The following is a 16,737-nucleotide window of genomic DNA, read 5'->3' as shown; positions in this document are numbered from 1 at the left end:
GATCAGTCGGCGTCAAATATCAGTGTCTGACGGGCCAAGAAAGAGTTGTTTTTGCCACAAGTTCTTGTCCTCGTTATTTTCTTACTTGTAAGTCTTGTAAGTACGCTCGTTAAAAATATGTCTTTAATTGAAAATTACCAATCTTTCCCAGAATTAATTTTGGTTTAGAATACATCTTCAGGTCAATTTTAGTGGGGTTTAGTCAACTCACGCCCCTTCACTCGACCAAACGAACTAAAGCCTCTCGTTCTTATCACTTTTCTATTAGACCAAATATAGAGCTTTCAGACTTTCTTTCGAGAGAAAAAAGTTTGTACGAGTACATTTTCATTGTGTTCTTAAGTCGAGAGGGTCATTCAAACCACTTGGTGTCAAAACAGCTGATCTTATCATGCTTGAACTTTTGTTTACTATCATTCAGTAAGCGAATTCTTTTGTGGTTGCTGGGATGGTTCAAGTTAAACTCAGTATATCAGTTAACTTCAATAACCATTGTTGTTAAAATTGGATTTCAGATGCCTATCAATTTCCTTTTTGTAAACTCGTGTAAACTTGTAAATTCTCTTTGCATACTGATCCAGATAACGTTTTCATTCACATAATTTGTATATTCAGTTTTCCAGTCACCCTGACCATGGAAGTGTCAAAGAAAAGTAGGAGAGGTAGACGACCAGAACAAGCCATTTATATCACTCCAGGGAGGCGCAGTATGATTAACCTGAATACACAAGCCAGCCATTCTGGTGTTGGCTATGTTACTGGTATAAGTACTGATAGCAGTAATACTGATAATGGAAGTATTATCACACTTGATGATGTAATGAACGTGATCAATTCTAAGGATGACAATATTTCAGAAGATGTCATTGTCAAAATCTTAAATTTCTTTCGCAATCTGGATGATTCCCAAGGGAAAGCTATGGAAGCCAGTTTGATAAAATTTTCAGTACTTTTGATTGAACGTGAAATTTTGTCACCAAGCATTATGGAGAAGTTGGTTGTAACCCTTATACTTGTGGGTAGAAAGCTAGAACAAGACCATTCTAAGGAGCTAGATTCTCTTCTTGCAGTTATGAGGGATGAATTCATTAAAAAGGATACGTCACCAGAAACAAGAAGGCAAATAATGTCAGTCATTGAATCAAGAGCCAGGAACTGGGGTATGACAAGACATGTATAGTTAACCAAGACTTTCTTGTTTATACTCTACAAATATAAACTGTGTGTATAATGGATTTTTATCACATGGAACCGCGTTTATTTCCATGGCAATAATAATCTTCATTTAACTACACACAACTTTATCCCAAAGCACTTGAATGTGAGGCTACGTGGGGGGAATCCATTGTTCCAGTTAACATTTCTGCTATAAAGGTCCATATTGAGTTAGAACTAAATTATTGTTTTAAAAGTTAATGCTGACACCAGCCTTATAATATTGTAAGAGTTGTTTGTTGTTCATATTTACATTGGAAGGCCATAAAAATATTCTACAACTTTCTTTATTAAACTAGTTTACAAATACCCTTGTAATGTATTATAACTATATTTTTAATATAAATCGGCTTCAATTTTTTAATGCCAAATGTTGGATAATGATATATCTTCAAAGGCAGAAAATGTCTTGTAATTTTATTCCCTATGAAAGAACATATTAACAAATAGACCTTTAGCTACCTTGGTACAATGTTTTCCCATTACAGAACCATGTATCATTCCCTAGAATATAATTTCTTTGTTTAACAGTTTTCCATGAGAAGACACATTAATATGGATACACATAGTTTCTTTAGCAGCTAGGAGGGTGGATAGAGAAAAACAGTGCCCAAGGGCATTTTAAGTTTTTCCCTTTCTGGACCAACTCTTTTTCCTGTTTATTGTTGTTTAGCAATCGTTACCCCAGGATACGAGACCTCTCACACAGACGATCAGGATGCATGATACCGAACCTTAAAAAATGAAACTCAATTTTATTTTCTAGGGAATGATACCTTGATGGTCTGTTAATTACTTATGAGAAAACATTACACCATAATGAATAAGGTCTATTAGGCTCTGTGCCTACTGTCAGTAATAACATTTCATACCATACCATCTTTTTGTAAAGGGATTATACCAGCAGTTCAACCACTACTCTGCATGAAATCCCATGTGTCCTGCACAGGGCAATACCTACATTAAGATTTCTTGCACAACCAGTGTTATATATATTGCTAGTTAATTCAACAATGTGTGCATCGTTAAAGGTTATTACTGGCAGCACATACAGAGACAGTGAGCTTTATTATGACATGCATAGTTTGTTTGAATTAAAAAAGGATTTATAACTGTACTATTTTGGGATGCCCAGCTGTCTGCATAACCTGTTTCAGTCTAACCCTACTATAAAATGATCTATCATGAATCCTGTGCTCTGATTGGCTGAGCTACTGATTGGCTGTGCTCTGATTGGCTGAGCCTATTAGTGAGAGATCACTAGTAGCAAAAAGTGCCAGTTTTGAGAATCAAAACAATGGAGCCTGACTTATGTTTTCAACCTAATTTCAAATTTGTTTGTATCCATTTATTTTAAGAGATTAGTAGGCATTTATGTCCAATTGTTAATTTAATAGTCTAAGCTACTGGTGATTATTTGCATCAAATTTCACATTCGCTATGCTCACTAGAACTTCTAACTCTTGATGGCCATTCATTTACATGAAACTTTTCACCCTTTTCTTCAACAAATTCATATTGTGTTAAAGAGGTTTGTCCTTTAATAGAGGACGGATTTTCTTGTATTCTTCCTTCAGTTTCAGATGTCTCATTCTCCTTTGGTATATCCTTAAGTTCACTGACTCTTTGACTTTCATCATCAGATACCTTGACCGGGTTGTCATACGCCTCACTTTCTCCTGCATCTGTTCTATAAGGATCACCATTTTTTTCTTCATCAAATGTAACTGCAGTTTCAATTGGGATTGGTACATTTGATAAGCTTATCCTTTCACTTGTCTTTTTGTCCTTTTCTTTTTTGTTTATTGTTTCAATGTCTTTTATGACAGCAACAGGCCTTGCATAACCTGAACTTGTTTCTGAAATGATACTGTCCCTGTTAGTATCCCCAGGAAACAACTCTAGATATGTATGTGTGCTTGAGCGAGCAGAATTAGGTGTTGGCTTTATTTCGCTAACTGATGAACCAGAATTTTCTGGCGTATCTAAACTACCACCAGAGTTTTCAGGTGATTTGGTGCTGTATATTTGTTCATGCTTGTCATGGTCATAGTTAAGGCCTGGAATTTGACTGATGCGAACAGTTGCATAAGGAGATGTTGTTTCACTTGACAAGGAAGACATGGTACTTGAATCATAGCTTATATCATTAACTTCATTAACATTTTGAATGGCTGTATTGTGTAGATCTTCTTGACTTAAGCTGGCATAAATGGATTCAAGATCATTGTTATTTCCCGGTGGTGTTGGGATATTAGATTTTGTTGGGCTTTTCTGTGAAAGATTATCAGAATAATATGCTGTTGGAGAATTTGGCTGACTATCAGAAACACTAGCATATTCATCATTTATATTTTTTGTCTCATGAACACTTTCATAAGAGTGGTAAACATCAACATTTATAGCATTCCAATCAATTTCCTTTAATAACACGAGAGTATCCAGGGACTTAGACTTGCGGTGACCAGATAGTGTTGATTTTTGAGGTGATGTCTTTGACTGCAAGTCCAGCGAACTTTTCCTTGAACAAAGCTGTGGAGGATCCATAGAGTTGTTATTGTTTATTGTTCTTTGTAAGTTTGAACCATAGCTTGCAGACCTCACCATGTTGGCATATAAGGGAGGGTCTGGTAGTGGTAATTTATGATGAGACATGGGTTTCATTACTGGTAGTGTATTGAAGAACCTTAGTTTGTCCAAACTCTTGGAGAAGCGCTTGTTTATTGGTACAGCTGGTAAAGGCCTACTTTGGATCAAGTTAGATACACTTCTTGTACGGCTGTCCATGCTAAAGCTCTTGTCTCTTGGGACACCTTTGGCAGTTGCAATGTCAAAGTGATGTGAAGTTGATCCATATTTGTCTAGCCCTCCATTGGACAGCATGACAGTTGCTAAGGTGTTTCTGCTCATAGATCCATTACCATCAAGGGTCCCTGAAAAGATGTAATAGCAATATCAATGAATAGACAATGGACTACTTCAATGATATGGTGGCCATCTTGAATTGGAAGGCATTATAGGGTGTCCAGGGTCAAATGAATCTAATTTGCAGTAATGATGTCAATGGATATTGACAGCTCAGCACAAGAGAATACAAGAAAAGACGAATTAAGATGGCACATTGATCATCTTTACCCGTAAAATAAAGACAAACACATGAAACTCTTTATTTTTTGTCATCTTTGTTTTGTTTTGCCTCTTGGCAAGATGGCTGCTGTATAGTCAAAGTAGTCCATTGGACTGGTTTCAGAGAAGCTAAAACTTTGTTACTATTCCTCTTCATCATTCAGTTATTGTGATCCTTGCAACAAGTGATTTATGATGGCACCATAATGAGGTTTAATATAACCAAATATGCACCTACCTTCACTCATAACACTTGTCATACATGTGTCTGTTACTGAGTTGTATACTGTATCTCGTTTTTTGTATCTTGTTAAAGATGGAACATTATAAACTCCATCCTTTTTTCTTGCTTTTTCATCCATTCTCTTGGGAGCTACTCGTTTTGAGCCAATATAAGCTATCCTTGGATGAGCGACAGAGTCCAGAGGTATTTCATAAAGCTGTAGCTCTGGACTGACCATCTCCTGACCACCTAAAAGTGCAAAACTTGTCGTTAGATAATGTTTTTAGATAATCACATGTTTGAAATTTAGATGTGCTCAAGGTCCATTTACATACCTATTGATGTTTCAAGAAGAAACTCTGATTCTCTATGATCAAAAAGGTTAAAGAAAGAGTTTAATGCATTGGATGTTTTTATTAGTAATGTGCATTGCTTCCCATGGAGAAAAATGATAAGAAATGGCCATCATGATGGTTGAGATGACAAAAGGCACCAAGAGAAAATCTTTTGTCAAATTAACCAAAATGGTGGCTATTACGTCACACACACCCCGAGAATAATTGTAAACTTTTAATACATTGAATGTTTTATGATGTTTAGTTCTTGATATTTATTCATATATTATCAATTAAAGGTATTTTTCTGATGACTCAGAAATCATGGTAGTAGTATGCTCCTGCAGAAGGCAGGGTGTCCCAGCCATTGTGCAATAATGAGTTATAATTCCTTCCATCTTGTTGCCGAAGTACGATTCTGTGCACATCCCTGATGAGTTTCTGCATTGATCTCTACTTTATGTAGTGTGCATAACTAACCTGGTAAAAGCAGGACTTGTTTCTAATTCAGCATCATCCCATACCATGTATGTTCCATGATCTTTCCTGTAATACCATTATATATACACATCATCTTGGAGTATATGGGTGCATATTACGATATAAGTATGTATGGTGTTCATATTTTGTTGTCTACTGTATGACATTTTACCTGTTACCTGTCTTAGTCATGCATGGTTAAAAATCTCTGACATTTTGTTATTGATTTAAAAATAAATGAACATCTTAGTAAACTAAAGATACTTACCACTTGATAAACTTTGTGTACACTAAACAAACCAATACTGTAAGAAGAAGAACTCCTACAACACCAATCAAAATGTAAGCCCAGAGAGGCAGACCATCTGTTGGTCAAAGAAAAGGAAATAATTTGATGTATTAATATAAAGCATTCACTACTTTGACAATGCTATGGTCATCTTGAATTGCAAGGCATTATGGGTCAGCCATGGGGCAAAAAAAAAAACATTTTTAACTCATGGACAACGAAATATTGTGAGGGGTTTGATTTTTAAATTCATATCTTGGCAAATTGTTTTGTTATAAACCATAAAGTCAATCGATGCCATTATCGTAAAAAAATAGCTTTATCTATTTGCCCCCTGGATCACATTGTCAAAGTAGTCCATTGATGTTAAGGTATAACAGGGGGACTAAAACCCCCCAACCCTCACCTTGGATCCCCGGGGGGTACTCCCCTATATTCGCTATACGGGGACGTGCCACCAAACAGGGCATAGTTTTCAGCGATTCTATTCTGGAACAGGGTATATAAAATCGCACTCGCTCTGGAACAGGGTATATGAAATCATGCTCTCTCTCCTCTCTGTAACAGGGTTTTCAGCAATCTTGCTCTGGAACAGGGTATGAATTTCAGCGATTTTTACTCTGGAACAGGGTCAGGGTTCAGAGGGCTCAGCAGCACATCCATACCCTAAATGGGCAAGAGTACCCCCCCCCCCCCCTGCCCCCCCCAGGCTTGGATCCAACACTGGGTACATGACTTCTCTACTCACCATCATCTCCCCTTGAGTCAGCACTTGTACTAGCTGCTGTTCTGTTTATACTTGTTCCATCTTTCAATTCCAATTTCTGAGCTAAGAGAGACATTTTTGTTTTAACTTTACCAGTTACTGGAAGTACACTCTTTGTTGAAGGCTCCTTCGTTGATGTTGTTGCTCTTGTGAGAGTTGAAACAACTGAATTCCTTATTGCATTATTAGCACTATTTGCATTGTCGTTGGGTGATGTAGAAGTATATTTAGGTTGTATGGTCTGGCCTGAGAAAGAAAACATGGATAGTTAGGGTTAGGAAAAGTCTGTTGTCTTCACATTGATTCAAAATTTATTGAAGAATATCATAAATGTTTGTATTTATTTTCTCAAAAATATTTTTTTAAATTGAAAACTAGAAATATTTTTCTCGAGTACATGAAACATTTATGGGAATATAAGATATCATGCAAACTTTATTTCATTCTTCATCATTTACTAGCTTCATCTCTATTCCATATATATCTGTATATATATAAATATATATAAATATATATATATGTATATGCATAAATATAAGTTTGTACGTTATATGGTCTTGTTTATTTGCACGCGTAGGTAAAAAATATCTGTTCAGAACTTAGTATGACTTAATAAAGAAAACGAATTGTTCTATATAACAAACTTGCTTTACCTCCTTATATTTCAACATAGTTAATTAACTATGATTGGAACGTATATTTATATCAACATTTTTATTGCTTCATGGCGTTTTCAGCACTTGAAAGTGATCGATTAAAAGTTCGAGCTTGTGCTTATTAAAAATACTTAAAAGCATTATAAAACAGCAAGATAAGCCGTCATTAATGTTTTATTAAACTCACATTTAATGTATAACAAAGCATTTGCTAATCACCAAGCCATTGTACTAATTGCTGATGCGTGGCGTATTGCCATCGATATATACGTCAAAGAATGAAAAACAATAGGTTTAAAAGACATGCAAAAGAAACAGCTACCGACAGAAATTAGCACATTTACTGAGTTTTATAAGATGGACCCGATATAAAGCGACCATACTATGATATATGAATAAGATTTGTTGTAATAAATATAAGGAAATCATTGTTTGATCTAGGCGGTTACGCATAGGAAATACATAGCAGACTGTAATTCAACCCTCTTCCTATCAAAAACACAAAAAGTTAATACTATATCTGCTCACCTCGGGGTAAAATCGTGCCCTCTTCCTTCCTCTATATTTATTATCTTGAAAATATACCATTTTCACTTCAAACTTGATCACCCGATGTTTGCAACGTTTTTTTAGCAATCGCAGCGAACGGGCACAGATTGTTACTAATTATCGTACGGAATACACTCTCTTTTTTTCAATTTTTCCTCAGCATATTAATCTGAAGAAATTTTCTTACATGTAAACCCAATAAAATGTAAACCCAACAAAATGTAAAGTCTCTTGAATAATGAAGTTTCCATTCCACATAAACCACACAAGTGATTGGACACATTTGCTGAAAATTTCTCATTATGAAAATTAGGAAAAGTTTTATCTTTGTGAGACTTTTAATCTTTCTACCGATAGCAAAAGTAGCCAATATATTATCAATGCATTAGGTATCCATTTTTAGCTCAAAGATCTCAAAACAACGGGAAATATACATCTGGAAAAACAAACGAACTTTATTTGTGCCGACCATCATTCATAGGCATTAAATATAATCTAACTTCGATGTACTAACTTACCGTTGGATAGAACACCGACTTCCAGCAACAATAACATGATAACAAAGCAATGTTTCCGAACCATGGCCATCTTGTCGTTTTTAAGTGAAATTCACTTATCAGTCGGGTGAAATCTGAACGTTTCGTGGTTATTTTAACAGTTTTCTTTTGTTCGCTCGTGAAGTCGCCGTGAAATGAATTGGTTTTTCTTTCGGGCACATGTTTCTTGATAAATTAAAGAAATGGCTCGTGGATTGTAATATTAATCCTCAAAAATAACTTGCTTGCAATTTTTCACAAGTTCTTTGCCAAAAACAAGGCAAGTATTGAATGCTGATCGATATGACGTAGTGTTGTTGTAGTAGATACCTGGTGCTAGGACCAAAAAAACACTCTCCAGGGACGGCAAAGGGGGAATTTGTAGCTGAACGCAAAACTAAGTAAGAAAACCTGGACGACGCGTCGTTCGAAAACTCGTAACGATTTACTGCAATAAAAGACTAACTCTCTTACTTATAGATAAATGGATGGTTCAGATGTATTTGGGCAGGACGAAGGTAGGACCAGGTGGGTAAACAACACGACTTATATTATTTACAAAAAACGGAAGTGAAATGGCCGATCCTGTCGGAAAACATTCGACGCATTTCCGTTTCGAAAGTCCGTGGGCTCAAAACCAACGAATGCGCTTTTGACCTTTGCGCAAGAGTCAATCATTCCGAATTATTAGAACAAAGATGGCGGAAATGGAAGGGTTTTGGAGCTGTAAGTGATTCAATAGCTGGTTGTTGTAAATCCCGTGGCTTTCAGCCAATCCACTCGCGCAAGGATGAAGAAACAGTTTTATCGGGTCAAACAGCTGGCTGATCAACGTGTTGGCAGGTAAATAAAGTAAATTTTTCGGAATCTCAAATGAACGGAAATCATTGTAGCCATACAGTAGAAGAGCTGTTGTCATGATGTGACCCGCCTTATACTAACGTGACCAGTACAAAGAAAGTGCAATAGCTCAATTCTTAGCTACACTTGTAATCTCTTATATTTTCAAGGGCCGAGAAGACCGAAATCTTGTCAGAAGACTTACAGAATGTAAGTATGAATCATGTGATGTATGTAGCATGTTATTCAGTATCTGAGCAGTTGATCTTTTCAAGCGTGTAACGATATCTCTTTGCAATTGAAAACGATAAAATTATTATAATTGCGTCGCACGTGTCGAATAATGACCACCTATTGTGAGTTTATCATGTTCGACTTGTTAGTTTGAATAGAAATCATTTTGTGTCTGGTATATAAGGTGTTTAAGGAAGTTATAAACTCGTTAGCAGAGTCAATAGGTTCCATGTAATGGAGATGGGACTGTTACAATAACAATCAGCATAAATATTCTCATTGACCTTGTTCAAAAGTGGGCTTGGATTTTGAAATGATTTGTTTTCAAAGTTTGCAAAGATAACAAGATTTACAACAAGAGAATTTGTTTACCCAGGGTGTAGTTTGTAATGCAGGTATTTTACATACCATAAACAGTCACTGGATGGGGGTGGTCCCATGTGTCAGTTTTCAACAAAGAATAAATATTGATCTGCCTATACAAGCATTATTTACATTTATTATTTTCATTGCATTAACACCTTTTTAAAGGAATGAAAATATGTGAAATATCATGGACCTGAATGATAATGAGAACACAGAAAGAATAGTGTTTGATTATCATGAACATCAGCTCAAACAATGTGAAAACTTAAAGCTTCTTTAATTACATGAAAAGTGAAAAACATATTTTCAGTTTTTTGCTGATAGAAAGTGGTATAAGGAATATAAAATGTCATTTGTTTTGGTAATATTTTTGCAATCATTGAAAAGTTATTCAATATTTTCTCCTTTTAAACCTGATTGTATTTCATGGAAGTAAAATAAATAAGGTGTGTCAAACTAGTCTGATGGCTTAATTTTTTTATTGTGCAACATAACTCAATATGCTAATGTTTGTGTGTAGGTTGAGAAAACTGTGGAGAAAATCAAGCATGCTTGTCAATCTGCAAACAAGCGAATCACTGCATCAATGCAAGGTTCTGGGAGTGATTTTGAAAAACGGATGGTAAGATGTGAAAATGTTTGACCATGAATCTATTCATTGTTGATAAAGAATCCTAGAAAATGGTCTTTCATTGTGACTTATTAATACCAAGTGAGTGTGTTTCATTTTTCATCCTTAAATATTTCATTTTTACATGAAAAGTTATATACATACAATGCTATTGATGTTAAGACAGAAATATTAATAAGGGATGGAAAGTGTTATTGTATGTATGTTGGTTTATGGTGGTTTGTTGTTAAATTTTAGGCAATGTTATTTGTCAAATCCAAAGTTGGTCATGATGACATTGCTTTGTTAAGGCGTGACCAGACAATTCATTCTGACACCATGGTAATTTGAACACAAATCATCACACTTTTCTAACCATATCTGTTACTAATTAATAAAGTCATAGAATGTTCAAATCACCCATTCATGTTTGTCCTTTTTAAAGGTATTTTCAATATGATATCTATATAAATATACCATTAAAAACTGTTGTTAGATATGTTGAGTCAACTACAAAAAATATCCAAATTTTGCTTTTCAGAAAAAGCTAAACCAAACAGGTCTTGCAAACAGTATGCTTGAGTCTAGCAATCAGTTAGGAGACAGCTCTGTTCTTGGGTAAGAAAGAATTAAAGAGGACATGTTAGTAATAGCATGATGTTGTTTAAAATGTCCAGACAGGAGGCAATCTAATAAAAGTATGAATAAGACCAAAAGAAAAACATCAACATGACAATAGAGATAATTAGTGGTGTTTTTAAAAAATGATAAAATCAATGTACACACATTAAAGAGGAGAGTGAAAGTATTTTATTTCTTTCCTTTTTGTTTTGTTGTATTTTATGGTTCTTTGTTCAGTTTTTGTTTTCAGCAGTAAATAGTTAAATAGTAGCTCTTATATATTTGCTTAGAGGGCCCTTAAAATAAAACTGTTACCTATTTACCATTGAATATTATAGCCATATTTATTATTTATTATTTTATATGTTGTTAATAATAATAGAACTATAATGTCTGGAGCGGGGGAGGCAGAGTTGGCAGTTGCCAAGGAGTTGTGTGAATTTGAGATGGCTGTAGAAAGGAATGTTATTGCTCCTATGACAACACTACTGGAGGTAAGATATGAAATGATGATTTATTTACTTATTTAATGTTTTGCCCACTGGCAGAGTGCTACAGATGTACTTAGATGGGAAAATATTTGGCTTAAGGTCATGCAGTCAGACCAAGCATACATACAAATGACCAAGGGCCAAACATTTTCCTTTCTGGCCCTACGTAACTCAGTAAATAAGCATGTTATGATACAATCCAATTTATGTTGTAAAAAAGGCAGAACCGGCTTATATCAACTTGTCTGGCCCACATCACATGACTTTTTCCAAATGTTTTATTGATGCCTGCATTCATGGCTGTAATGATCATAATTATGATAAAGGATTTTAAGAAGTGGGGTTTCAAAATGGCTGCCACTCAAGAAAAGCCGGCAAGTGCAGCATCACATCCAATTTCATTCTATGATCTACTGAGCATAAAGAAAATGATTGGCTTCAAAACATCTCGTAAAGTAGGGTTTCATGGAACCCCTGGAACTGCCCGTTTGGTTTGGATGAAGAGCCTAACAGGCTTTGCTAACCATGTGACAAGGTTACACTATTTGTAATATTTATTGTAAGAGTAGCACCTTCAAGACTCTGAATGTTCTTCCTGACCGAGAATAAATCCATGATCTTCCACCCATCCAACAGTCTCATTCCTTTTATTTTTCTTTCTAGAATGATATTCCAAGTATTGCTCAGTCCAAGAAGAAGCTATCCAAGGCTGCTCTTGACATGGACACATGTAAATCAAGATGGATGGCAGCTGTGAAAGGAGCACATGGAGCAAGTAAAGACATGTGGGCTGCTGCATCCAAAGCAGATTCCCTTAAAGATGAACTGGAAGAAGAAACTGCTAAATTTGAAGGATGCCAGGTTCATTACTGCAGTCAAGATTTTCATTTTTTATTTTTATAAGTTTAGTGTTTAAAGTTCTCTGTTTGTTGTCCAACAGGATAGCTTTACTACTGAAGCTCTGAAGTTTGTATCCAGAGAAGGAGAATACGCAGATTGGATTATACATGTATGTAGTCTTTCAATAATGCTACGAGTACTCACACATTATGAATCATATTCATGTGAAAATAACTTAGAGCAATGTTTGATTTTTAGTTTATGCAAGCTCAACTAGAATATCACAGGAAGGCTGCTGTTATTCTGGAAAATGCTCTACCAGACCTGAAAATAAAAGTTGGTAAGACTTTTGTACTTAGATTATTATCTATTGAACTATAAGATCAGTATAATTTTACTAGTTACTCTTGATGCCTTCCTTGTGGTACATGTGATAATACCAAGTCCATTTTCTTTTTCATCAGATGAGTCGTCATTGAGACCTGTGTTTGGATGTCCTTTAGAAGAACATTTGAAAGCTCAAAATAGAAGTATAGCCTTTGTGCTTGAAGAAAGTTTGACATTCCTACATGAGACAGCTCTAGAAGAACAGGTAAGTGCAGTTTTTCATTCAAGTATAACATATTGAGTCTAAGTAGTCATTATTTTATGAAAAGCTTACAGAATTAGATTGTTTCTTGGTACAGGGCTTATTTCGGTTGGCTGGAAGTGCATCTAAAATCAGAAAATTAAAGGTACATTAATATGTTAATAACTTTTGTTAATACCATGTCCAGAGAAAAGGTAACAGGTTCTCACCCCTTTATTTGGGCTACAAGAAAATCCTTTAGAAGGGGAAGAGACTATTGTGCAGATTTCTTGGTAAGGATGTTATTAACACAGTTCTTCACATATTGATCATCATTGCAGGCTGAGTTTGATGCTGGCTTAGTAGACTTAGCAGAATATTCAATAGACCTACATGCTATAACAGGTAGATGTTTTGAAGTTTGGATATTATGTTATAATCTGCCTCAGCTATCTTCTTATTTCAAATCTTTGAAATAAGAAGATAAATGAGCTCCTTATCTGTTTGTTACATGATATTAGGAGTAGTAAAGTTATACCTACGAGAACTGCCAGAACCTCTGATGACATTCAAATTGTACGATGAATGGATACAGGCTGCAAGGTTAGAAAACTAAAATAGAAAAATCAATGAAATTTATAATGATGGAAAGATGATTGATTATTTTACATTATATTTTAGTATTCAGGAAAATGGAGCAAAGTTACAAGCTTACTGGACACTTGTAGAAAAATTACCCAAACCTAATAAAGATAATCTAAGGTAGAATATCAAGCATTATAGCTTTTACATTCTTTGGATATCTTGCCCCAAGCCTTTTTAATGTACTCGATACTTTATGGCTTTTTTCCAGGTATTTGATTTGTTTCTTGGCTAAGCTGTGTGAACATGCAGAGTTCAACAAGATGACAGCAAGTAATGTTGCTATAGTGATAGGACCAAACATCATTTATTCTCAGCTCAAGCATGATGGGTAAATACTTTATCCATTTCTAAATTGCATTATGGTTATTCTGCTGTCATGATATTTGTATTGCTAACTACATTATTATATTTAACAGTGTCAGTCTACAGCATACTGGTATCCAGTCATCAATAATAGAGGCATTGATACAACACCATAAATATTTCTTTCCTAAAGGTAAACATTGATAATCAAGTGTTACTTAGAGCATTTACTGAGAGAATGCTAGGCAATGAAATGAAAAGTTTTGGAATAAATATTAATATAATTTTTTTAATGATGCATAGGAGTGGACTTCTTCCGAAGTATTCCAACGCAGGAAAATGGTTTAAACACTACTACAAACTCATCTTCAAATTCATCATCTAACAAAGCTAATCAAGAGCAACAACGACATTCAACACAACAAAAAAGATCTGTAGCAGAGTTTCAAAGTGTTACAGGAGGGCTTTTGGAAGAAGTAGTTGGAATGATCAATGCATCTAGTTCAAGTGACAAGTAAATACAGTTACAAGCCATTTACCCTATCCTGTGTACACCTTACCCTATCCTGTGTACACCTTATCCTATCCTGTGTACACCTTACCCTATCCTGTGTACACCTTACCCTATCCTGTGTACACCTTACCCTATCCTGTGTACACCTTACCCTATCCTGTGTACACCTTACCCTATCCTGTGTACACCTTACCCTATCCTGTGTACACCTTACCCTATCCTGTGTACACCTTACCCTATCCTGTGTACACCTTACCCTATCCTGTGTACACCTTACCCTATCCTGTTACACCTTACCCTATCCTCTTCACACGTTACCCTATCCTGTGTACACCTTACCCTATCCTGTGTACACCTTACCCTATCCTGTTCACACCTTACCCTATCCTGTTCACACCTTACCCTATCCTGTTCACACCTTACCCTATCCTGTGTACACCTTACCCTATCCTGTGTACACCTTACCCTATCCTGTGTACACCTTACCCTATCCTGTGTACACCTTACCCTATCCTGTGTACACCTTACCCTATCCTGTGTACACCTTACCCTATCCTGTGTACACCTTACCCTATCCTGTGTACACCTTACCCTATCCTGTGTACACCTTACCCTATCCTGTGTACACCACCTTATCCTATCCTGTGTACACCTTACCCTATCCTGTTCACACCTTACCCTATCCTGTGTACACCTTACCCTATCCTGTGTACACCTTATCCTATCCTGTGTACACCTTACCCTATCCTGTGTACACCTTACCCTATCCTGTGTACACCTTATCCTATCCTGTGTACACCTTACCCTATCCTGTTCACACCTTACCCTATCCTGTTCACACCTTACCCTATCCTGTGTACACCTTACCCTATCCTGTGTACACCTTACCCTATCCTGTGTACACCTTACCCTATCCTGTGTACACCTTACCCTATCCTGTGTACACCTTATCCTATCCTGTGTACACCTTATCCTATCCTGTGTACACCTTACCCTATCCTGTGTACACCTTACCCTATCCTGTGTACACCTTACCCTATCCTGTGTACACCTTATCCTATCCTGTGTACACCTTACCCTATCCTGTGTACACCTTACTCTACCCATTTTGTTTATTCCCTATTCAAGCTAACCTGTATCTTAAGACCCAAACATGTATGCTTTTCTGTTTTGATATTTATCCATCTGTTTTCATCAGTGATCTTGCAGGACATGACCCTGTTGATAGTCAAGCAAAGCCTCCAACTCCAGTAAAGGCAACATCAATTCATCATGGCTCAATATCTGGGGGATCTGCTCCAGTGAAAAAGAGACAGGCACCAACACCAGCTTCAGCGCAGGTGAAATACTTGGGTTCTACTAGTCCAGTGTCTACCTCCCCTCCCCTCCCCCTTGCAAAGCCAACTGGACTCCCCCCTCCCCCTCCCAGTAAACCCACTGGTGCTCCCCCTCCTGCTCCAAAACCAGGAAACAACAAAAACTAACAACTGTTTATTGTTACCAGTAATGTCATACTAATTTCGTACATGATAGAATTTAAGACAAGGAAACTGTATTGCTCTTGATATTTTTGAATTATTCATAGCTCAAATATTATTTTATATATCAAATAAATTGCTATTCTGGTTTAAAAAAAATCTAAATAAGCATGATGTGTGCTGTAAATACCAATAAGGATAAGTAAAAAGTGTGTGAAATGGTCTGTTTTTAGTCAATAAATTTACAAGTAAATTATGGTCTATTGCTCTACAATAAATAACTTTCCGTCTAGTTTTTAGTTTCAAGATTTATCATTAAATTGTTGCACCATACTGTGCTATGCACCATACTGTGTCATTCTTTTTTGACAACTTTAGATTGTGCTGCACTAGGAAATAAGATATTGGCGCTTTACTTTGATGTATTGAAAGGCGGAATTTGGACATTGAGTGAAGTGCCGATACCTAATATTGGTTAGCAGTAAATTAATCAAAACACTTGCAGAATTGTTAAAGAAATGTTCAAAGAGATACTAATCCTGAGCATTTTCTAAGCATACTTATCTTAAGAATATAGATATACCTGCGATATGTTGGTCACTTGCTTTCGTTCTGATGTTCAATATTAGTCTGAGGTCCTTCATGGACATCAACATGTATCATCAAGAGTGAAGGTTGATAGAAGTCCATTATTATTCTGTTCATTTGTCATAAAATACTATAATGTACTAACTAGTTCAACTTTAAACAATCTAACACATCTGTTTTTAGAATCTTTTATTGTATATATTAACAATAAACCATACCAACCTATATTATAAGTCTATTTCCTATTACAATCTAATGATTGTCCTACTTGAATTATCTACAGTAAATAAGTGTTTTTTCTGACTCAAAGTCATTGATTATTTTGTAAAAGAATGCAATAGAAGTAAAACGTTTGGTCATATATTCAAATAAAATGGTATTCACCAAATAAAGTGAGAGAAAAACCCAACCTTTGTTAAAGTTTTAAATGTCTTTGCCTCAATACAATAGTGTCTTTCCCACAC

General features: G+C 35.7%; 3 protein-coding genes across 3 annotated transcripts; 2 read left to right on the top strand and 1 right to left on the bottom strand.

The window, feature by feature from the left end:
- Positions 1 to 8: 8 nt before the first annotated feature.
- Positions 9 to 1,360, top strand: LOC116295064 (uncharacterized). Its single transcript, XM_031702775.1, has 2 exons — positions 9 to 87; positions 616 to 1,360. Exon 2 carries the CDS (start codon positions 635 to 637, stop codon positions 1,178 to 1,180), a length of 546 nt encoding a protein of 181 aa, XP_031558635.1. The 5' UTR covers positions 9 to 87; positions 616 to 634; the 3' UTR covers positions 1,181 to 1,360.
- Positions 1,361 to 1,950: 590 nt separating this feature from the next.
- LOC116295063 (uncharacterized) lies at positions 1,951 to 8,663 on the bottom strand. Its single transcript, XM_031702774.2, has 7 exons — positions 8,158 to 8,663; positions 6,417 to 6,680; positions 5,648 to 5,744; positions 5,380 to 5,445; positions 4,900 to 4,931; positions 4,580 to 4,813; positions 1,951 to 4,148 (listed from the first exon to the last, which is right to left on the bottom strand). The coding sequence occupies exons 1-7, from the start codon at positions 8,225 to 8,227 to the stop codon at positions 2,638 to 2,640; spliced, it is 2,274 nt and encodes a 757-aa protein (XP_031558634.1). The 5' UTR covers positions 8,228 to 8,663; the 3' UTR covers positions 1,951 to 2,637.
- A 204-nt stretch (positions 8,664 to 8,867) lies between these two features.
- Positions 8,868 to 16,682, top strand: LOC116295056 (rho GTPase-activating protein 44). The gene is made up of 17 exons (XM_031702765.2): positions 8,868 to 9,018; positions 9,186 to 9,225; positions 10,136 to 10,237; positions 10,767 to 10,843; positions 11,229 to 11,340; positions 12,001 to 12,198; positions 12,278 to 12,346; positions 12,436 to 12,517; positions 12,642 to 12,769; positions 12,864 to 12,911; positions 13,087 to 13,150; positions 13,267 to 13,348; positions 13,427 to 13,507; positions 13,599 to 13,718; positions 13,807 to 13,886; positions 13,997 to 14,207; positions 15,406 to 16,682. Exons 1-17 carry the CDS (start codon positions 8,966 to 8,968, stop codon positions 15,689 to 15,691), a joined length of 1,833 nt encoding a protein of 610 aa, XP_031558625.1. The 5' UTR covers positions 8,868 to 8,965; the 3' UTR covers positions 15,692 to 16,682.
- Positions 16,683 to 16,737: the final 55 nt, after the last annotated feature.

The sequence above is a fragment of the Actinia tenebrosa genome, unplaced genomic scaffold, assembly GCF_029948245.1.
Source record: "Actinia tenebrosa isolate PJP-AT-01 unplaced genomic scaffold, QUT_ActTen_1.0 PGA_scaffold1__47_contigs__length_23844297, whole genome shotgun sequence".
NCBI classification, from domain to species: Eukaryota; Metazoa; Cnidaria; class Anthozoa; order Actiniaria; family Actiniidae; genus Actinia; species Actinia tenebrosa.
This window is presented reverse-complemented; position numbering and strand designations above follow the sequence as displayed.